The sequence below is a fragment of the Sorex araneus genome, chromosome 5 (assembly GCF_027595985.1).
Source record: "Sorex araneus isolate mSorAra2 chromosome 5, mSorAra2.pri, whole genome shotgun sequence".
NCBI lineage: Eukaryota > Metazoa > Chordata > Mammalia > Eulipotyphla > Soricidae > Sorex > Sorex araneus.
Window position 1 is genome coordinate 21,757,395 of NC_073306.1, and position 21,560 is coordinate 21,778,954.

The 21,560-nt window shown below is 67.0% G+C and overlaps 1 protein-coding gene across 2 annotated transcripts in view; it reads left to right on the forward strand.

The window, feature by feature from the left end:
- SSBP3 (single stranded DNA binding protein 3) overlaps positions 1–21,560 on the forward strand; it is a 119,793-nt gene that overhangs the window by 95,306 nt on the left and 2,927 nt on the right. Inside the window, exons 6-14 of one of the 2 annotated variants that reach the window (XM_055137722.1) lie at positions 10,871–10,948; positions 11,705–11,764; positions 14,186–14,252; positions 14,330–14,406; positions 17,940–18,004; positions 18,556–18,604; positions 18,966–19,001; positions 19,107–19,161; positions 20,400–20,470. In XM_055137722.1, the coding sequence (XP_054993697.1) occupies positions 10,871–10,948; positions 11,705–11,764; positions 14,186–14,252; positions 14,330–14,406; positions 17,940–18,004; positions 18,556–18,604; positions 18,966–19,001; positions 19,107–19,161; positions 20,400–20,470 (558 nt within the window). The remainder of the gene's footprint in view (positions 1–10,870; positions 10,949–11,704; positions 11,765–14,185; positions 14,253–14,329; positions 14,407–17,939; positions 18,005–18,555; positions 18,605–18,965; positions 19,002–19,106; positions 19,162–20,399; positions 20,471–21,560) is intronic. The other variant, XM_055137723.1, reaches the window with a different exon arrangement.

Sequence of the window (21,560 nt, forward strand, 5' to 3'; positions counted from 1 at the left end):
CCAGGGAAGGCTGCCTGGAGGCAGTGTTGCCTGGGCTGAGACAGGGCCTGGCCTGAAGCAGCAGTGGGGGCTTGTGGGAGCTGGCGTGGGGAGGTTGCTGATATTTCCTCATGGAGCTGTGGCAGGGCGTGCCCCCGCCCCAGCACCTCCCTCCAGGGCGTGTGGAGCTGCTGGATGCCAGCCGCCTTCAAGTGATGGCCCCCCTGGAGGCCAGGGCAGGACCAGCACAGGCCGGGCTGCCCTGAGCCCCGGTCAGGGAGGGGACTGGGCCCGGGGGCTGCACGCCCGAGGGGGCGGCAGTGTGTTTCCGGGAGGACCCAAGCACAGCGGGACGGGGACAGCAGGGCGGGAGGGATCTCCGCCCATCTCCCGCCCTCTGCAGTGACCAGAGGGACAGGGACGCAGTGGCGTGGCACGACTGGGGCCAGCGGGCCGACGCTAGGACCGGACAGGGCCCCGTGTGCTGCCTTGGTGCATACCCCAGGGAGGACTTGGTGCGGGGGGGTCCTGCTGGACAGGGCGGGGGGGGGCTGGACCTAGAGCCCCGTCACCACAGCTCATCCCGTAGGCTCAGTGACTGCCCAGTCCCCCAGCCCCGGGGGCGCCGGACAGCCTGGCCTGGGGACACTTCCTGAGGCTTAACACTGGAGCCGAGGCCTGAGCTGGAGGCGTTTGCCGGGGAGGGCGGGCAGGGCTGTGGCAGGGCCGGGCCCCGGGGGCCTTGGGGAGACTCGGGCAGACCGGCTGGGGGTTAGCCCGTAGCTGGTGGTGCTGGGGGCTCCTCGGGGACGCCTGAGACCCCGCGGCACGGCCCAGACCTGGGGCGGCGGGAGGCGGGTGGGCTGTGGCATCCGAGCTGCAGCCCCGGGGCTGTCCCTCCACTCCTCGGCCTCTGGGCCCTGCTCAGGTAGCCCAGGAGGCTGGCCTTCCCCCGCTGGACAAGGGGACCGAGGCCACTCTGGCCAAGAGTCGCTGGGGGAGGGCCGTCCTCAAAGGCCAGCGGGACCTGGTGCCTCTGGTGCCTCCCCTTGTCCTGGGGGCAGCACAGAGGTGGGGGCAGGGACGGGTACAGGCGCAGGCGCGAGCACAGGCGAGGGAGGGTCTGGGTGCGAGTGTGAGCACGGGCGTGGGGGGCCCCCCGGGACGGCCTTCCTCCCGCCGGCCTGCTGTCCTGTCTGCCGCGGGCTGACAGAAGGCAGCTCCCCGCCGAGGAGGATTAGAGGGGGGCAGGCCTCCAGCTGCCCCCGGCACCTGCTCCCCTGCCTGCTGCCTTCGAGCCCGGGGCCCCCGCCCGGGCCTCAGGAGCCCTGCTCGGAGCTGCGGGGCGTCCCTGGGCCCCGGGCTCCCCTCTCCGGGCCCGGGCTGCTCCTCTGGCCACTCGGACTCGCGAGATCCCGGCTGGACCCCCGCCACCTCCCCAGACAGAGGGGGCGGGCGCGGGCTTCTCCCTGCCAGCAGCACCCCCGCAGAGGCCGGGCTGTGCCGCCCGCCCCGCAGCCAGCCCGGTGCCTCCCCCTGCCCTGTGGCAGATGCCCGGCTCGGGGCTCCTAGCAACGGTGGACAAAGCCTGCTCCTGCTGTGCCAGGCGGCCCCTCCCTCCCGGAAAGGGAGAAAGAGTTGCGGCCTTGACGGGGGAGGGGCGGGGGGCTCTGTGTGTGCATGTGTGCGCGCACACACATGCCACTGCCCCTCCCCCTCACCACTGCCCCTCCCCCTCGGGAAGCACAGCTGTGCCCGACAAGGCCCAGGGCAGTGTGCCCCCCCCCCAACTCTGCCTTCCTCCAGGGAGGACCCTCCCCCACCCTGTCCAGGCCTCATCCCTCTTTCAAGATTGGGGTGGGGGGGGGTAGAGTGGGCATCCTTGGAGGACCTGAGGGCTCTCGGAACCCCCACCCCTGTTTCCTCTGTCAGCGAGACCCCAGGACCCACGGCCTAAGGGGCGTCACCCGCTCTCCTGGGCCTGAACACAGTCTCGGGGCTGCTCGGCCGGGCCAGCTGTCTGGCCCCCCAGCCCCGTGCTGCCCCCTCAAGCCTCTCCTGCCCACGCTGGCTGGCAGGACCCCCGCGTTTCTGTCCAGGCACGGCCCCCTGCCGCGTGCACCCTGAGGCTTCTCTCCCTGTGGTCCCCTGCTGTTGTGGGGCTCAGGACTGAACCCCCGGTGAGGAAACGGCCTCGGGGTGGGCAGGGGACAGAGCGAGGGTCCGCAGGGATGCAGCCCCCGGTGAAGGCTGCAGGAACTGGGGCATGCCTTGAGGGGCCGGGGCACATGCCTTGGCATCAGGGTCCCTCAGCACCACCGGGAGAGTCCCACAGCGGGGAGTGACCCCTGATTAGAAACCGAGAGAGAGTGGACGCAGGAAGCCCTGGGCCTGGCCCCGCGTGGGTCAGGCTTGCTAAGGGCCAGGGCTTTGTGGCATGGCCGGCGCAGGGGCTTGCATTCGGGGGTCCCCCTCCCCCAGACTCGGGCTTCCGGGTCCTGGGGCCCTGGTCGGCGCTGTGTGGGGGTGGTGAGGGGTGCAGAAGGGGCCCGGCTGACCTCTGAGCAGGGCGAGGGCGCGAGGCGGCCATCTCCTGGGCAAGGCTGCGGGATTCGCCATCTGCCCTGCTGGGCGCGGGCACACGGCCAGGCTGCGGGCCCCGGGGAAGACCCACAGGCTGACGGTGTCTCCCTGGGCGTAGGGGCCGTTTCTTGTCCCGGAGAGGACCCTGTTGGCCCTGGGCCTGTGTGGACCAGCCGTCCGAGCCTCTGTGGTTGGGTCTGTCCGTCCCTCCACCGCGCCCTGGGCACCCAGGGGTGCAGCAGCCGGGCCTGGCTCCTGGGGCCTCGTCCCACCCTGCTAGCGAGCCCCCGTGCAGCAGGCAGCCCTCAGAGCCCCGTGTGGTCACCCTGGGTGTGCCCGCGGTCAGCCCTGCTGGCTAGCGTCCGGGCGGGGAGCGCAGTCCCGGGCTTGGCTGGCGTACAGCCTTCCTGAGCCTTTCTCGACCGGCCTGACCGCCTGCGGCCGGAGAGGGACTCGCTCCCCAGAGTCTGCCCCGCTGCTGCCGGGGGACCCGAGCTCCCGCCCCGGGTGGCCGCCCGTGGTCTCTGCCCCCCACCCCTGCCACCCCAGCATCAGCACCGGTGACATGGGAACTGCTCCACTGTGTCCACAGCTGTGGGCTGGAGACGGATGAGAAGAGGCCGGGCCAGAGCGCAGGGGGCGGGGTGCCCGCCTGGTGTGTACTTGAGACCTCCAGGTACAGCCTCGGGGGCCCCTGAGGATCACTGGGGGTGACCCTGCAAAGGGCTTGATGCGGGGTCCCCCTCCCCCAGACAAAAGACAGTGGCGGGAAGGCTGGAGTGATAGCAGAGTGGGTAGGGCCTTTGCCTTGCACGAGGCCAACCCGGGTTCGATTCCCAGCATCCCATATGGTCCCCCGAGCACTGCCAGGAGTAATTCCTGAGTGCAGAGCCAGGAGTAACCCCTGTGCATTGCCAGGTGTGACCAAAAAAAAGAAAAAAAGGACAGTGGGGCCAGAGCAATAGTCCAGGTGTGTGTGGGGGGGGCATTTGCCTTGCACGCAGCCAACTCGGGTTTGATCCCCAATACCCCGTGTGGCACCCCGAGCCCTGAGGTGTGGCCCCAAAACCAAAAGAAACAAGGACAGACGGGACTGGCACCTGCTAGGTCCTTCACCAGGCAGGTGGCCTCCGTTCTTTGGGAGTCCCTGCCGGCCCCCTCGTGCGGCCAGGCCCCGGCACCCAGCTGTCTGCCGCCTCACCCCGGGCGCCCAGCAGCTCCTGGTCTCCCGGGGGCCCGAGAACGGGGCTTCTGTACTCGGGGCAGCTGTGGCCTCTGCGTGTCCATGTGGCCTCAGCCATGGAGGCAAGTCCCCATGATTCGGACACAGCAGGGTCTCGACATCCCCGTCTATAAGTGCGGGGACGTTGGGTGTGACGGGCAGGTGCAGGATCCGGAACTACCAGGTTCTACCCCCAGGAAGAGATCTAGGGCCCCTCGAGGGGCCGGACCCAAGGGTGTAGCTGGCAGGAAAGGCGCTGGACCCTCTCCTCGCCTCTGGGGCAGCTGCCTGGACATGGGGCGTAGGACGGCTCAGTCAAAGGAAGGGGGTTCCGGGAGGATTGCTCGAGCAGGCAGAGGGATTTCCCCAGGCCCGGCTGTGGGGGCTGTTCCCGAGAGAGGACCCGGTGCTCGGCTTGGCCCCTGGGTGCCGGCTCTGTCCCCCAGTTCAGCAGTGGCAGGCCTCGTGGGGGATTCGCCCGAGGAGGCGGCCTAGGGCAGGTCCCCAGCCCCGTGTCCCCGGGGGAGTCCTGGCTCCTGGGTGGGTGGCCCCTTCTCCAGCGTTGAGAGAAACCAGCTCACCCCTGCTTCCTGTCGGGGCCAGCGGCCCAGGGATGACCCCAGCCCCGCGCACCCGCTCCCCGGGGCCGGTGCCCCCTCCCGGCCGCATCTGGAGAGCCTCATGTTGGAGATGGCGGGAGGAATGTGCGTTCTGGGGTCCTCGGAGCCTCGAGGAGGGAGGACCCCCTCCCCCACCGGTGGCACCTCGCCGTCACTGTGCTCGGGCGCAGGCAGGAGCCCCGGGTGCCTGCGCCCACTGTCTGCAGGGCAGAGGGCCGGGGGCTGCTCCTGGCAAGGTGGGCGTCCCTGCTGTGCCCGGCCCTTGGCTGTAGGAGTTGGAGCGAGGCCAGTCCCCCGGCCGAGCCCCTCGGCGTCAGAAGCCCCTGACCGGGCCCTCGCCCGCAGGACAGGTCTGACGGAGCGGAGGGGAGGGTCTGCAGCCTGGCCACCCCGACACCCACCTTCGGGACCTTGGGAGGGGCGCAGGCGTCTCCCCGGCGAGGCCTCCCAGAGGCCGAGGCCCTGACGCTTACCCAGTCCCCCGTGCCTCCCTGGGTCAGACTCTTTGGGGTGACGGTGCTCTCAGCTCACGGTGGCTTATCCTGGGGGGTCTGTAGCGCGGGGCCTGTATCTGGGTGCTGGGACCCAGATGCGGGATGCACATACTGTACGTGTGGACGTGGGTTCTGCTGTTCTCTGAGAGAGTGAATGCTCTTTCCCTTCTGCCGCAAAGGTCTGCGCGCGCGCACACACACACACACACACACACACACTCTCTCTCTCTCTCTCTCTCTCTCTCTCTCTCTCTCTCTCTCTCTCTCTCTCTCTCCCTCCCAGATCTCACGCGCACACACACACACACTAGAGGGGACACACACACACACCGTAGAGGACACACACACACACACAAACACACTCCCAGATCTCATACACATATATACACACACTAGAGGGGACACCCCCCCACCCCCCCCAGAACACACACACACACACACATACAAACACACTCCCAGATCTCATACACACATATACACACACTAGAGGGGGGACACACACTCACACACACCCCACCCCACCACCCCACCCCCACCCCGGACTCCCAGCTCTCCAGCCCCTGGACGAGGCTGCTCTCTCCTCCCGCCGCCCTGCAGCACCCGACACCCCGGAGAACCCCTGTGTGTGACATAGAGACTTGGGCCCCCAGGGCTCTGCGCGGGCGGGTGGGGACGAGGCTTCCTTGCCAGCACGTGGCCACAGTTCTGTTGCAGGGGAGTGAGGGGCCGGCAGGGACCACACGGGCACTGCTCATTGTGTCGGTGACCGGGGGTCAGAGGATTCAAGACAGTGACCAGGCAGGAAGTCTGGGCTGTTCGTGGCCAGTGTGGCCTCCCGGTGGGGGTCGAGGAATGTCGCTCTGCTGGCCTCGGCCTCGTTCTTTGTCCTCCACAGCTAACTCTGGGCTCCAGTGAATGAAGCCGTGTTGGGGGGAGGGGCTGGTGTAGGGGCGAGAGCGCTCGTCTCGCACACGGCTCCCCAGCACTATGTACGGTCCCCTGAGCACCTCCAAGTGTGACCCTCTCCCCCTAAAATAAATAACCGAAGCCCTGCCAGTTGTTGGAAACGAAAGGCCGGCCTTCTCCTTCCCGTGGGGCGGGCTCGTCTCCACTGCGTGTGTCCAGGGAGGCATGGGGTCACTGGGGTCGCAGTGCGGGGAGGGACTGCCGCTGCCCCCCTGGCCGCCAGAGAGGACGCCACTGGCCTGGAAACGGCCCGTCGGCCCCTCCGCCAAGGCCCGCCTGCCTGTGCATGAGCAGACGGCGGGCGAGTCAGGCTTTATGGACCTACCCTCCCGGCCCGCCTCGCCCCTGCTGGCGCGGTGGTGTCCTGTGGACGCTGTGAGGCCCTGGCCGCTCCCCCCGGCCCTGCTTAGCTCCCCCTGCTGTAGCTGCCGGCCCCCGCCAGGGTGCAGGGGAGAGCCAGGGGCTGAACTCTGGCCTGGGACTCGTGAGCCCCCGTCTCTGGAGCTCCAGCTCTCGGCCTGGGGCTGGACACGGCGGCCTGGGACAGGGGGAGTGTGACCGGCGGACTCCAGGCCCTTGTGACGCTGTGGCCTGAGGGGGGTACCGAGTCCCGGGAAGGGACTCCCTCCTCCGCCAGCACCCCTTCCCGGCAGGCCCTCTCCACCTGCCCGGTGCCGCGCGTGGCAGAACTCCGGGTGCGTCTCCGTGGTGGCTGCTCCCCCGGCCGTGCGCTCCGGGGCCCCGTTCCCGGGCTCAGGTGACGGTTGGGCCCTGTGCCCAGCTGAGACCTGTCCCCCTGCGTCCTCCCGCACCCGAGGCCACGGCCAGCTCTCGCCCCGTGAGTCCGACAGGAGAGGGTGTCTGTCTGGGCGCTGCCCGGGGGGCTGCCTGGCGGAGGCCGGAGGGAGAGGCCGGCGTGCTGGGTCACAGCGGGCCTGGGCACACCTGTCGCCCCCCAGAGGGGCTCTCCGGGCTCCCTGTCCACTCTCTCGGCCCAGGGGCAGGTCTGTGGCACCTCGCCTGCCTCTCGCTGTGTCTGATGAACGTGACTCGATACTCAGGGCCGCCCCCCCGCCAGGAGCCCAAGTGTCCAGCCTTCCGCTCCGGCGGCCAGTGTCCCTGGGGTCGAGAGGACCAGAATGTGTGTCCTGTCTCTTGGCAACCCCTGAACTTTGAACACCCCCCCCCCCGCCAGTGAGGCCGTCTGGATTGTGTCTGTTGTTGCTGTTTGTGGGGGGCCACACCGGAGATACATCCTGACCCTGCTCCCGGGGACCACCCCCGGCAGGGCTCGCCAGGGCCGCCCGTGGTGCTGGGGTCGAGTTCTGGTGGGTCGCCTGCAAGGCAAGCGCCCTGCCTGCTGACCTGTCGCCCCGGCCCCCTCTGGGCACGCAGAGGGGCCATACGGCCGGGCTGGCAGTGGGCTGGCAGTGGGCTGTGGCCGTCAGCTCTCCTGGGGGAATGTGTCCTAGGGGGTGCCTGCCCCCACAAGGGAGCGCTACAGCTGGAGGGTGGAGGCTGGCACACTGTGCCCTGGCCCCTCGCCGCCACCGCTGCCCGGCCTGCTTGGCTGCCCCAGGCCATTTGCACCCAGGAAGCTTCTCTGAGCGCGCAGCCAAGGGCTGGGGAGGCCGGTTCCTGCCGCGCGGTTCGGATGTGGTAGCACTTAGCGTTGTTCTCCAGAGGGGATGCTCGGTGGGCCGGGCTGGGGCGCAGAGCCGGGCACTCGGCACCTGCTCTAGCCCTTCAGCCTCCCCCCAGCTCTGCGCTTGGCTCTTGTCTCCTTTATTAATAATTCAGGGTCTGGAGCTGCCTGTCCAGCGTGCATGGCCACCACGGACCCCACCCGCGGGGGGAAGGACTCCTGCGGGGCCCTAGCGTGCGCCATGGCCGGAGTCCGGGCCAAGGAGACGCGTCTCAGCACCGGCTCCTTGCTGTGCCCAGCCCTGCCCCGGGCACCTCCTGCCAGCAGCTGGGGGCTCTGGGGTGGTGCCCTGAGGACAGACAGCCCCTGGGGCCGGGGCCGGGCGTGTGGGAGCCGGGGAGGCATCCCGGGAGCCTCGGCTGGGCAGAGTGACCGGTGCCCCCGATGGTAAGGCTCCCTCCCGCCCCGTCCACGCTCGCCTCCTGGGTCCCACCCTGGTCCGAGATCCTCAAGCTGTTCTCTCCTCGCTGCCTCGCCCAGCCCCAGGCCCTCCAAGGAACTCGGAGGTCAGCCTCGTCTGCACCCAGGCCCCCGGCCAGAGGGGCACTGGCACCCCTGGGCACGGGCTGGGACCCGACATCCCCAGGGGGACCGAGACGGAGGGGGTGACGGGCACCCTCTGCGCAGGGGCAGCTGTTCTGCCCGCGAGGACCTGAGGTCTGCTGAGGTCTGGGCGGTGGGCAAGGATGCGTCATGGGGTGGTCTCCCAGGGGCGGGCTGTACCCCAGGGCACTTGTCCTCCTCGGGCCTCGGAACGCCACCTTCGCGCCACAGGGGGGCCTCTCCCCGCCGTCCATCTGCACGGCAGGAAGTGGCGGGGCCCAGGGCTGGGCCTGGCTGCAGCAGGGTGGGGGTATGAGCAGGGCCCAGAGGCAGCCGGGGGCGCAGAGCAGCCCCTGACCCCGGATAGAGGGCAGCGCCGTCCGCCTCGGGCCACGTGGTCGTGCGTCTGCAGTCAGCCAGCACGTCAGCCGGCCTCTCCCCGGCCACCAGAGCACAGGTGCCGGGGCCTGCCCAGAGCCGGTGGCTGTCCCCACCGAGACGGTCCGTGTCCCCGGGGAGCACGTGGAGGACGGGGAGGAGGAGGTGCTCCCTTCCTGCCAAGGGCTGCGGCACCCCCCGGGAGGCCGTTTGCCCCCCGCCTGGCAGCTGGACCTCACCCTTGAACCCTCCTCCTCTGCTCTTTTCTTCCTCTCTCTTTTGGGGGGCTGGTGCGGAATTATCTTATTTTGTTTACATTGCACCCAAGTTTCCTGGTACAAAAGGCTTGCAGGTGCAAATATGTCCCGCCTTCATTAACTTCCCCTCCCTTTTTAATTTATGTGATTTCAATTTTCCTTCCCTGTACTGTTAATTAGGGGACCCTCTAATCAGTGCCATTATCACAGTGGTATTCATGTTTAGGAAAGCCGCTAAACAAATGCTTGCAAAATTGCTAAATGGCTAATTAATGTCTGTTAATTAAGAAAATTGCTCATGGTAACAAACCATGCCGTCGCTGGCAGCCGCTAGAAAGACACACTTGTTGGAATTAGGAGCGTGGCAGGTAGAGGAACATCTGCTCCTCGGAGCTCGCCGGAAGCGAGCGGCCAGGACGCCGGGCCCGCCGCCCCTTTCCCTCCGTCCTGCGCACGCCTCTGCCCGTGCCCACCGCGCTGCTGCTTCTCCTCCGCCCCCTCCGCCCCCACCCTCAGCTCCATGGCCAGTGGCCTGGCTTGGGGGAGGGGGAGGAGTGAATCCTACCCGAGTTTCCCCAGCGTCCCCCCTCCTGCCCAGGGAACAGCCCCTCGTGGGTGGAAGAAACCCGTCCGGTCTGTTGGGGCTGGAGAGAGGGAACCTTGCCCGCAGCTGACCCGGGTTCAATCCCCATCACCCCCCTCGGTCTCCCGAGCCCCGTCAGGAGGGAATCTCTGACCGCAGAGCCGGACGTAAGCCTCCAGCCCCGCCAGGGTCCCCCCAAAGCAAAACAGCCAGGTGTGCCCCTTGGTCTCAGAGCCCACGTCCCGTGTCCTGCGGGCAGACGAGCACCTCAGGGTCATGATTCATGACCTTGACCCCGGTAGGAAACAGCTTGTTGCTATTGTGACTTGGGGGGGGGGTGCGGGTGCGTGTGCATGCTCGCTATGTCACATGCGTGTGTTTGTCCGAGCGGGTGGAGGTGAGTGGAAAATGCTAGCCTGGAAACCAGTCCTCTGGCGCTCTCGTGACGCTGGGGATCGAACCCAGAGCCTCACGCGCGCGCGAGTGCTCCGCCACGGAGCCAGCTCCTGGGGCCTCTGTTCTGCTCTTCCAATAGTTTCCTTAGGAAAGGGGGAAATAAAAAGGTCGCAGCCCACTTAATTGGTTTTACCACCCGCTAATGGGTCTCAGCCACAGTTGGACCAGCCCCATGGTTTAAGTGAATTTGTCTGCCCACCTCTTCCGGGGCAGTTGGGGTCAGCCTCGCCCTGGGCGTGGGCAGGATAGGGGGGCCGACACCAGCAGGAGAGCAGAGCTCAGCTCCTCCACGCCCCACCGGCCAGCCAGCCCTCCCCACCCACGCAGGCTGGGCTGCGGGCGTCACGTCGCCACCATCTGACTCTCCAGGTCCCTTTCCCCCGAGACTGGGGTTACCTCATCTCTCGGGCTGTTTTCGGTGGGTGCATCAACAGAGGGGTCAGTGTGAGGCTGTGATGGTGCCTTTTCCCTCGGTATGTTCCTCTCTGTGCCCGCTGGGAGCTCTTGGCTGCCCACAGTGAGTGTGTGCGTGTGCGTGTGCGTGTGTGTGTGTGTGCGTGCGTGCGTGCGTGCGTGCGTGTGTGTGTGTGTGTGTGTGTGTGTGTGTATGTGTGGATGTGGGTGTGGTGCCCCGCACCTGGTTCTTCCCCCTCTGTACGTCACGGACACTCGGCCGCTTTGCAGAGGGGCGCATCCCCAGGCCCCCAGCCCGCATCAGCACGTATTTAGCATGGTAAACCGGGTGCCCCGCAGTGGGCGGTTGCGGGCCCTCCTCCTGCAGGCAGTGACAGAGGAGCCTGATTGTCACTGCGTTCCTGGGAGTCACCCGTGACGTGTCAACCAGCCTCCCTGCGTCCACCCGCACCTGCTGACCACCTAGGCAGGCATCTGCCGCCCCCGCCCCCAGCCCTCCATCCCCCTCCCCCACACCAGCCTGCCGCCCGCCTGCCCGCCGCCCGCCGCTGCCGCCCGCCCGCGCTGCCCCCCGCCCGCCGTTTTGGTTCAGTTTTTGTTCCTGGCAGCTTCTCCTGCGCTTCTCCATGTGCTGTGATCTGTAACCTGCCTCTACTGTCTGGCCTCACAGGGTCCTCCCGGGTCACAGCCCTCGCCGCACGCACAGCCTCCTCACAATCCCAGCAGCATGATGGGACCCCACAGTCAGGTAATGGCCCCCGCAGCAGGGAGCCCACCGCGGGAGGCAGCGGGGAGTCGAGCGGCCAGCTCCCGGGGGACAGGGCGTAGGGGAGGGCAGCCGTGGTGCCCCCGGCCCCGGCCCAGGTAGATTCTGTTCCCTGGACATGACACCCAGCTTGAATATAGACGGAACTGAAAGAAAAGGACACCTCCCCCTCGGCCCCCCCCCAAAAAAAAAAAAAACAGCCCCCAGAACAGCGTCTCTGTGACCTTGTCAGTGGCCTTTGCGTTTTTGTCGTTGTCGTTTTTATTTTTCCCTCTCTCACCTTTGGTTCGGTTTTGAGTTTGGTTCACCATCCATTCGTGCCGAAGCTGCATCTGGCCTTGCCTTTGTGCACTCCCGCTGCTAAGCTGCTCCCACCCCCCTGCCCAGGCGCCCGGAGCCGCTGCCGCCCCCCCCACCCCCACCCCCAGGCGGGTCCTCGCTCTCCCCACACACCCCTGCCCGTGGCGCCTCGCATGTGTCTGTGCGTGCACGGGCCCCTCGCGTCTGCACGCCCTGGGCATCCACCTACACTGACCCTCAGTGTGACCAGGTGGCATCCCTGGGGGCGGGGGCGGGGCGGCCACCTCGAGTCCCACTGTCCAGAGGAGGGTCCGCCCGAGGGAAGAGGCCACCAGGAGACGGCTAGCGGTGACCACCCCGGACTCTGGCGTGGAGCCGCGGCGTCCAGCCCTGTGCGGGAGTGCAGGGTGTCACTGAACGGATGTCCTGTGATTGCAGCCTTTCATGTCACCGCGCTACGCAGGCGGCCCCCGGCCCCCGATCCGGATGGGGAACCAGGTACTGTCCCTTCCCTCCTCTCTCGGGCAGGGGTCGGGAGGCGGGGGCGTGGAGGGAGCCTACGTGTCCGCAGGGCTGCCCACCGAGCAGCGCCCCCAGCCCGCCACCTGCCCCTCCCAGAGGGCCCTGGGGAGTGGTAGGGGTGCTGGGTTCGGCTCCTCGGGGAGCACGGCCAGGCCCCCCGCTCGCCCTCCTAGCCCCTGCTTGGAAGAAGGTCCTCCTCTTTAATGAAGTTAATTGACAACGTGCATTTTTTCCTGGAAGCTTTGAGAATTGCCAAGGCTGGTAACTATAATCCTGCTATTACGGGGAGAAATGGGCCGTAGGAATGCTTAGATCAGGAGCCCGGCGCAGCGGAGCGGGGCATCGGCGAGTTTGGAAGCCACGTCTGCCTGCTTCCCGGGCCCGCTCACAACAAGGCGGGATTTGTTCGCGTAATTGGGAAAGTGGCTTGCTCATGGGGAGGGCCTTCCGGCCGGGGCTGGACGCCTGCCTCGGGGCAGCCCTAGGTGGTCTGGAGGGGCGGGGCGGAGGCAGGGCCCCCCTCCCCCGCGAGGCCCTCCTGGGCAGGAAGGGAGCTGCCGCCGTGAATAGCCCCTTTTGACGACAGACCAGCGTGAGGAAACTTTCTAGAGAGACGAGGGAAATTTCTGGTCACGCTACAGTTTCTCGGCATGACCTTGCTCGAGTCCTTCAGTCTTGCCCGCACCTCCAGCCGGTGCCCTTGGCCCGGGCGCTCGGTCTGCAGCCGTGTCGGCACTGCCCCTACAGGGCTCCTTGCCTGCAGATGGGGCCACGGGGGTGCCCCCCGCCCCGAGCCCACCCAGGGACCGCCACAGTGCTCTCCCCCAGGCTCCCAGGGCCCCCGTTCTCCCAGTGCTTGGTTTCCGGTTCTCACTTCACGTGGAGCAGACACGCGTGGAAAGGGAGAACAGGTCCCGCTTTTTGTTTGTTGTTCCTTGTTTGGGGGCTGGGGATCACATTTAGCAGTGCTCAGGGGTCGTGCTCCTGGCAGAGCTAGAAGACAGCATGGGGCCAGCATTGAACCCGGGACACCGTGTCCCCAGCCCCAAGACTCTGTGATTGAACAAGGGACTCGTGGAGGAGGGCCCCGGAGGGGGCCCTGAGCCCCCGCACAAGTGCAGGCGCCTGGGCCGTGCTCCCAGCTTCCCCCAGGGCTTGGCCCAAGGTGGCTCCTAGCTCAGAAAGGCCCTTGCACACCGAGGGGCCGAGGGGCCACCGGTGCCTGGCCCCGTACACAGACCACCGGGAAGCCTGCATCGAGGTTCTGCTTTTCTCTGAATGCAAACAAGTTATGTCCTACGGTCAGGGTGCCCCTCTGACTGATGGCACGACAGCACACCGTGTCCCCCGAGTGTCTCCGCCCCCTGCCTGCCTTCCCGGTGGGCGAGGGAGGGGGGCAGTAGGCAGCAGCCTGGCCCAGCTCACCTTAGGTCCCGGGTTGGGGTGACAGGCGTATGTACTTGGAGGTACCGTGGTCTGGGCCCCAGAAGGCAGCGCAGCGTCCCTGAGGGTGGACAGAGCTGCTGGCGGAGATGGGGTGCACAGATGTGCACTGACTCCCCCTCGTCCTCCTCCCAGGGTCCTGTGGGTGCCCCCCGGCAGCTGTCCCAGCCCGCCCTGCAGGGCTGCACACACAACCCGCAGCCCTGCACCAGCCCTTTGGCTGCTACTTTGTAACCATTTGGAGGCTTCGCAGCAGGGCCGGGGAAGGCAGGAGGAGGCGCCTGGGAGAACCGTCTGCAGAGGGGACACTGCCCGCGGACTCCTGAGCTGGTGCAGGCCCTGGCCACCGCAGCACCGGGGCTCCCCCGGGGCACACGGCTCTGTCTGCGCCCCCTCAGGGTCCCTCGCCAGGTTCCAGGGACGAAAGTGCAGACCCCCGCTTGGGCAGGGCCCCCCCGCACTGTGCTTCCGAGCTGGGCCCCGGGGACGGGAAGCAGGGCAGGGAGTGCGTGAGGGACGGCGGCAGGGACAGGCCGGCCGTCCTCGCAATGGAAGCCAGGGGCCAGAAGCTCCCGGTCGCTGGGCCTGGCTGTGTCCAGACCCCGAGAAACAGCCGGGTCCCCGGTGAGCCCCTTCTAACGGGCTTTCACAGCAGGCGTGCCAAGCACCCTCGGCTCCTCCCCCGCTGCACCTAGGGGTCTCTGTGCCTTGGTTTCCCCATCTGAACTTGAGTGGCCATGCTGCCCCCAGCGGGGCCTCCCACGGCACTGGGATCTAGCCGGGTGCCCCCAATCTAGGGGGGCTAAAACAGGCATCTCGTGGGGGCACGGAGGCAGGACTGGGCTGGGGGCCACTCTCTGGGCAGGCTGCAGGTGGCCGGGCTGTGCCCAGCCCCCGGGCCCCCTGCGGGGAGCAGCCGCCAGCTTGGGGCTCAGCGTGTCGCGTCTCTTGCAGCCTCCGGGAGGAGTTCCTGGGACGCAGCCCCTGCTGCCCAACTCCATGGACCCCACACGGCAGCAAGGTAGGGCGGCCGCGGCGGGCTGCTCGGTGGGCCCCCCGCCCCCGCCTCCGCGCCTCACGGCTCCTCCTCTCTCGCAGGGCACCCCAACATGGGAGGGTCCATGCAAAGGATGAACCCGCCCCGAGGCATGGGGCCCATGGGCCCTGGGCCACAGGTAACAGGCTCCTCCTTCTCCTGTCCGTCTGTCCGTCCGTCCGCACCCGCCTTCTCTCCTCTCTGCACAGTTTTGTCCCCCAGGTTCCCGGGGCGGTGGGCGGAGCGGGCAGGGCGACCCCCAGCTGCTCTGTGCCCGTCGCTGGGCCAGCCCCTTTCGCCCACAGGCAGGGGTGGGGGTGTGGGCGACCAAGGCTCTCAGAGCCCCTCCCCGAGGTGGGCGGCTGGCGCTGGGCCCAGGACAGTTGGGAGCCCCGCGATGGCCCGTGAGCGGTGGCCCTAGCTTGGTCTCCAGCTGCGGCTGGAGCGAGTGACCCAGCAGGCCTCAGTTTCCCCACCCAGCCTTGGCGGTGGGGCTGGCTCTCCCGCCGCAGCTCTTGCGTGTGTCTGGATTTTGTGGCCGCATTTCCTGCCGGGGGTGAGGGGCAGCGTGTGCCCGCTCTGCCTCCCTGGGGACTCCTCGGGTGAGGGGCAGCATGTGTGCCCGCCCTGCCTCCCCGGGACTCCTTGGGTGAGGGGCAGCGTGTGCCCGCCCTGCCTCCCTGGGGGCTCCTCAGAAGCGGGGAGCAGGTGAAGCCGGGCGAGTGAGGTTCGTACGGGGGTGTCCGGGGCTGCTCTGCCCTGCCCTCTGGTCCCCGCACAGGGGTGCTGGCTTGCCAGGCCCCTCCCCAGCTGTGGACAGAGGACGCCCACCCCCGCTCACACACACGGCACGGTCAGGCGCACAGACGCACAGACACAGATGCACACACAGGACCCAAACCCCGCTGCCGGCCCCCGAGACTTTCGTGGCAGATGGCAGAGTCCTGGCACTGTGGGCCGCCACACAGAAGGGTGGGAGGGGTGTGTGTCTGTGTTGGTGTGTGCCTGAGTGTTTCTGTGGTGTGTGTGTGTGAGTGTGGTGTGTGAGGGTGCTGTGTGTGTGTGTGTGTGTGTGTGTGTGTGTCGGTGTATGTCTTTGTACATGTCTGAGTGTGCTGTGTCTATATGTGGTATATATCTGTATGTGTGTCTGTATATGAGTGTTTTGTGTGTTTGCTGTGTGTGAGTGTGCTGTGTGTTGCGTGTGCTGCATGTGCTATGTATGTGTCTTAGTCTGCTGTGTGTCTGAGTGTTGTGTGTCTGTTGAGTGTCTGAGTGCTGTGTGTATCTTGAGTGCTGTGTGTGTGAGTGCCGTGTGTGTCTGGGTGCCGTGTGTCTGAGTGTGCTGTGTGTCTGAGTGCTGTGTGTCTGAGTGCCGTGTGTCTGGGTGCTCTGTGTATCTTGAGTGCTGTGTGTCTGAGTGCTGTGTGTCTGAGTGTTCTGTGTGTCTGAGTGCCGTGTGTATCTTGAGTGCTGTGTGTCTGAGTGTTGTGTGTCTGAGTGCTGTGTGTCGAGTGCTGTGTGTCTGAGTGCCGTGTGTCTGAGTGTGCCGTGTGTCCTTGTTCCTCATGGGCAGCTGCCCGTTTTCCTGGCCCCCGGCACTCCGCGTGAAGCTGCTGGGTGGCTGCTTCCTGCCCGGCGACCTCGAGCTGCCTGCAGGGTCCTGGGGCTGAGGGCTCGCCTGGCCTCTGGTGCCCACCCACGGGTACCCGAGGCTGGCGAGGCCAGCGGACTTGGCGCCTTCCTGCAGGGCTCATGCCCTGCGCTGGCGGGGTCACCTCCTGGGGACCCTCCTTGCAGTGAGGATCTTGAAACCCGGCCCCCGCTCCTGGCGCCTGTCCTGCCCTGGCTGCCACCCCGGTGTGTGGTGGGCAGGAGCCCCTGACCGCGGGGAGCCGTGCTGAGGGCCCGCGGGTCAGAGCTGCCGGGCCGCCCCCCGAGTGCCCGCGTGCAGTCTCGCCTGTCGGGAAGATCCTTCTAATCCGCAGGGCTGCGGCGTGGAGAGGCGGTGCGCGCTCGGCACGGATTTGTCGGGAGGATTTAGTTGCCGCGCGCGCGGGCCTGCGAGGGGCCCTTTAAGACCCGGGTTCTGGGGTGCTTAAGGCCGCATTAAGGGCTTTGCTGTTTGCTCTGCAGCGCTCGCCCGGCCCAGCCAGCCGTCTCCGCGGCCGCTCCTGCACCCGTGCTGGCCGCCGGGCGGGAGAGCCGGGGCCCAACGCTGGCCACACGGCCTGGGCACTCGGGCCTGGGGCTGGCCCCGGTGGCCCAGAGCTGGGGCCGCCCTCCCCCGCTGCCCGGCGGGCCGTGTTCCGGGTCCAGGCCTGTCTTTGGCTTTTTGTACTCTGTTGGGGGCCACACCCCGCAGTGCTCAGGACTGAACTCTCCCGGCTCTGTCCTCGGGACCCTGCAGGGTGTCGCACCTGGGTTGGGCTGTGCCAGAGCCCTGCCCACTGCCCCGGTCAGGCTTCCTGCGAAGGGGGACCCGAGGCCTCAGCGCCCCTGTGCCCCGTCCTCCCTGGTGGGTCCCTGGACGTGGCCGCTTGAGCACACTTGGCCTCCCAGGCCGTCCAGCCCCAGCAGTGTCCCTCGTTACAGGGGACTTTGTGCCCCAAGTCCCCATAGCCCGCGACTCTCCTGTATGAAGGAAGCAGGATCCACGCACAGGCACCGTGCGCCCAGCCACGCCGCGGTGTGGCGCGTGTCCGTGCCCAGTATGCATTGTGTGTCCATGCCTGGTGTGTGGTGCGTGTGTGTGTCCGTGTGTGGCGCGTGTCCGTGCCCGTGTGTGGTATGTGTCCGTGCCCGTATGTGGCGTGTGTCCGTGCCCGTGTGTGGTGTGTGTCCGTGCCCGTGTGTGGCACGTGTCTGTGCCCGTGTGTGGCGTGTGTCCGTGCCCGTGTGTGGCGTGTGTCCGTGCCCGTGTGTGGCGTGTGTCCGTGCCTGTGTGTGGCGTGTGTCCGTGCCCGTGTGTGGCGCGTGTCTGTGCATGGTGTGTGTCTGTGCATGGTGTGTGTCCGTGCTCTGCAGGGACCGGCCCCTGCTGTCCGTTGCCCGGGTCCCGGGCTGGTGTCCGGTGAAGGGGGCCTGGCCTCCGTCGAGCTACAGTTCCCACACTCAGAAGGTCCTGGCTCAGGGCCTGGGTGGAAGGAACCTCGGGAAGCGGGCAGGGGGGCTTCCCGAGGGTCCCATGGAATGGCAGCAAGGCAGAACGAGCTGGGCAGCCCCCAGCCCTGGTGTCCACGTGGCCTCGGGCTCCACTCCGTGGGGACTCGGGGGCATCTGTGGCCTCCGCTGAGGCCTCCAGCTGCGTGTGTTGAGGCCGGCCCCTGTTGGCTGGGGTCAGGTCGGGATGGTGCCAGTGTAGACACGGGACCGGGTGAGGGGAGCCCCTTGTGGGAGGGGCCTTGGGGGTCCAAGCTGAGGCCAGGTGTTCACCCCCTCCCCAGAAGCTTCATCCCAGGCCGTGACCGCCCCTCTGTGCTGGCTCTGTGCTCTGTCCTGTCCCCCCCACCCCACCTTTTATTTTAACAAATGTGGTTTTTGCTCGTCGGGTCCTTCACACAGACTAACCCTCTCCCTTCTGTTCTGTCTGTCTGTCTGTCTGTCCCCTTCCCTTCCTCTCTCCGGTGCCCTTTCTCCTTCTCATAGACTGACCCTTGGTTATCGTTGCAGAATTACGGCAGCGGCATGAGACCACCACCCAACTCCCTCGGCCCCGCCATGCCCGGGATCAACATGTAAGGCAGCCGGGCCCCCCGGGGGCCGTGGGCTCTGCCGGCTCCGACTGGGCCCTTCAGACTCGGGCGCTGCAGCCCTGGGCACACCTGCCCGCACGCCCACAGCTCCACGGGGCCGGGCAGGCGTGCGGCCCGTGACTGCTGGGGGCTTGGGTGTTTTTTGGGGGGTGGTGTTTTTTTTTTTTTCCAATTCATTCATTTATTTGGGGCCATACCCAGCGATGCTCAGGGCTTACTCATGGCTCTGCACTCGGGGATCACTCCCGGCGTGGCTCGGGGACCCTTTGGGATGCCGGGGATCGAGCCCAGGGCTGGCCACAGGCATGGCCAGCGCCCGCCCTGCTGCCCTGCCGCTGCGGCCCCAGCCCCTCTGTTAACGGCAGGGCCCGGGCCGCAGGGGCGAGCTGGGCCTTCCGTCCCTCTGGCTCCCCTTCGGCCCCAGAACCGGGGGACCCCAGCCCACAAGCCCCCTGAAGAACCCGCTCGGTGTCTCCTGCCCCTGGGGGCGTTCCCAGCTCCTTCCTCATAGGCTGCCTCTCTCCCTCTCGCAGGGGCCCGGGGGCCGGCCGACCCTGGCCCAATCCCAACAGTGCTAACTCAGTGAGTACCAGGCGGGGGGCCCCTCCCAGTAGGAGGGGACAGACGGGGGTGGGGACGCCCCTCATGCCTCCCCGGGGGAGCCCACTGGGAGACACACGGGGCCCCCAGATGCGAGCTGCACCCCTGCCAGGACTGGGGGAGCCTGACGCCCCCCCACAGGCCTGCGGCTGTCCCTGGCACAGGGGCCTCCCCCGGGGGCCAGCGTGGGGTGGGAACTGGACTTACCGCCGCCTCGGCCCTCCCTGTCCCCCCTCCTCCCAGGCCGGGTGGGGGCCCACAGCGTTTCCGGGTGGGGTCGCATCCCCTGGTGGGTGCGGAGCTGGGCTGGCTGCGGAGGCTAACGCGGCCCGTGTCTTTGCAGATCCCATACTCCTCCTCGTCACCCGGCACCTATGTGGTGAGTGTGCTGGGGGGTCCCTGCCCCTTCCCTGAGTCCCCTCATGGAGGGTGGGTTTCCGGGGGCCCGGGCCTGGGTTCTGAGCCATGTTTGTCTCCTCTGCAGGGGCCCCCTGGTGGAGGCGGCCCTCCAGGAACGCCCATCATGCCTAGCCCTGCAGGTGAGAGGGCTGGGGGGGCCGCCCACTCCGTTCTCCCTCTCCCCTCTCCCCCCCTTCTCTCCTGCTCACATGTTCTCAGACACACACGTTCTCCTCCATACTCTCACACACACGCTCCGCTCCAGCAGCCTTACACGCTCTCACACGCACACGCTCCCTCTTACGCGCTCTCACACGCGCACACTCCTTCTTACATGCTCTCACACGCACACACACGTGCACTTCACGTTTCCTCTCCGTGCACTCTGCCACACACTCCTCCTCTTGCACACTCTCCGTGTGCACTCCACACATTCTCCCCTCCTTCACCCTCTCCCTTTTCACCTCTCCTTTCTCCCTCTCCTCCTCCCTCTCCCTCTCCCCCCCCCCCCCACACCCACTGGCAAGCTCACCCTCAGGGACTCGGGACTGGCCGCCCTGCCTCCCGTCTGTGCATGGCCTTGGGCCCTGACGGGGAACCACTTGGACAGCTGAAGGGGTGGGGGATGGGGGGTCCTGGCTCCCGGGCCTGCGCAGGGCTCCCCCTTCTGTCTCCCCTGCAGAGGCCTGCGTGCTTGGGGGTGGGGGGCCCGTGCACGGCTAAGAATAGTGTTCCCCCACCCCCCGGGATTCGCGCAGTCCTGAGCTCGCACTTGGATTCCTGCCCGGGGCGCGGGTGCCCGCTCCTCGGGAAGCACGCGCTTCCCTCCCGAGATGCCCCCCTCCCTCGGCACCCGGGGGAGGCTGCTCGGCTGCAGGGGTGAGGCTGGTGGCGGCGGCGGCAGCTCCCGCTCTGCTCCTGCTCCTGCCGCATTCTGATGAGCTGCGTGACCTACATTCCGGCTGGGTCACCGCAGACTCGCCCGCACGCGCCAGGCGGCGACGTCGGGGCGGGGGTGGGGAGGGGGCTGGTGCCCCCCTCTCGTCCCAGACAGTCGGGGGAATCAGGTTGGCTTTGGAGCCGGGAGGCTCGCACCCCCCGCAGCGGCCACCCCACCCGCACCCCCACTGGGTCCACACCAGCTGCCCAGACACCCGGAAACTCTTGGCTTCGGGGTTGAGTGGTTTTCATGGCTTGAATTTTCTGTGATTAAAAAACTTGGTGAATCTTCATTAAATACAAATTAGGCAGAAAATGGTGGTACTTAGAGGAAATTTTAGGTGATAAAATACAAAGGAATGAGTTCAAGTGCCACGAGTTTGTTTTAATTAAGAAATGAATTAATCACCCCAACTTGCGGGTTTCCACTGTTCCGCAGATTCAACAAATTCCAGTGACAACATCTACACAATGATTAATCCGGTGCCGCCCGGAGCCAGCCGGTCCAACGTGAGTGCTCTCTGATCGGTGACGCCCGCGGATCCCATAACAAATCATAATTAACTTCATCAGCTGAGGGGAAAGCAGGTTTAATTGATTTCAGCCATTTGTTACCAAAGATGAGTAAGATAAACCGTCAGGAAAGTGATTAGCTCGGGGCAGCTTCGTTTCCTGTTCCCTGGCTGCGGGCGGGAGGGGGAGGAGGGGCTCGGGTGGGGTCACAGCTGCCCTGTGGGGACCCCAGCCCAGCGGGACCTGGGCTGCAGGTGCTGGGGGATGGGCCTGCCCTGTCCTGGCTGCCCCCACTCAAGGACTCAGGCTGCAGCTGCTGGGGGGGGGTCCTTCCCATGTCACAGAGCCCCCAGGGGTGCAGGCCACTGTTCTGTCCCCGGCGGCTCCACCCGTGTGTGCCTTGCATGGGGCTGACCCGGGTTCCATCCCTGACACCCCGCTTGGTGCCCAGGCCCACCAGGGGTGATCCCTGAGCACAGCCGGGCATGGCCCAAAGCCTAGTGGGAAAGAAAGGGGAGGCGGAGCAGAAGTACTGTCCCCTGGGATGGAAGGTTCTTGTGGGAAAGTCAGATATTGGGGATGCTCCTTATAGTTCCCCCGCAGGCTTCAGGACACGCCCACCCACTGGCGTCCCGGGGCGCCTTCCAGTTCTGTGCTGGGGGCCTATCTGGTGTCGGGGATGAAGCCAGGGCCCCCTGCAGGCTCCCCACGGCGCCGAGTGGGTGTCCCCCGTCGTGCCCCTGCCCTTGGGTGAACATACGTGGCAGAGGCGGCACATGTGCTGTTGGGGGTGGGCAGCTGTGTCCTGGCGTGTAGGTGCTGGTCTTGCGTGCGGCCAACCCCAGTGCAATCCTTGGCACCACCGGTGTGGCCCCCAAGTCCCCCGAGTTAGAGAATGTGACGTTGGTTCCCAGGGGGCAGCCCTGGAAGGCCCTGGGCCCCCTCCCGCCAGGGCTGGTCACGGTCTCGGCCCCCCGACACCCTCCTGTTACGGAGAGGGGCCTGAGTGCTGCTCGGGCAGGTCCTGCACCTCCCTCCAGACCCGTCTCCACCTCCCCTGCTGTCTCCATTCGCTTCACACTCTGCC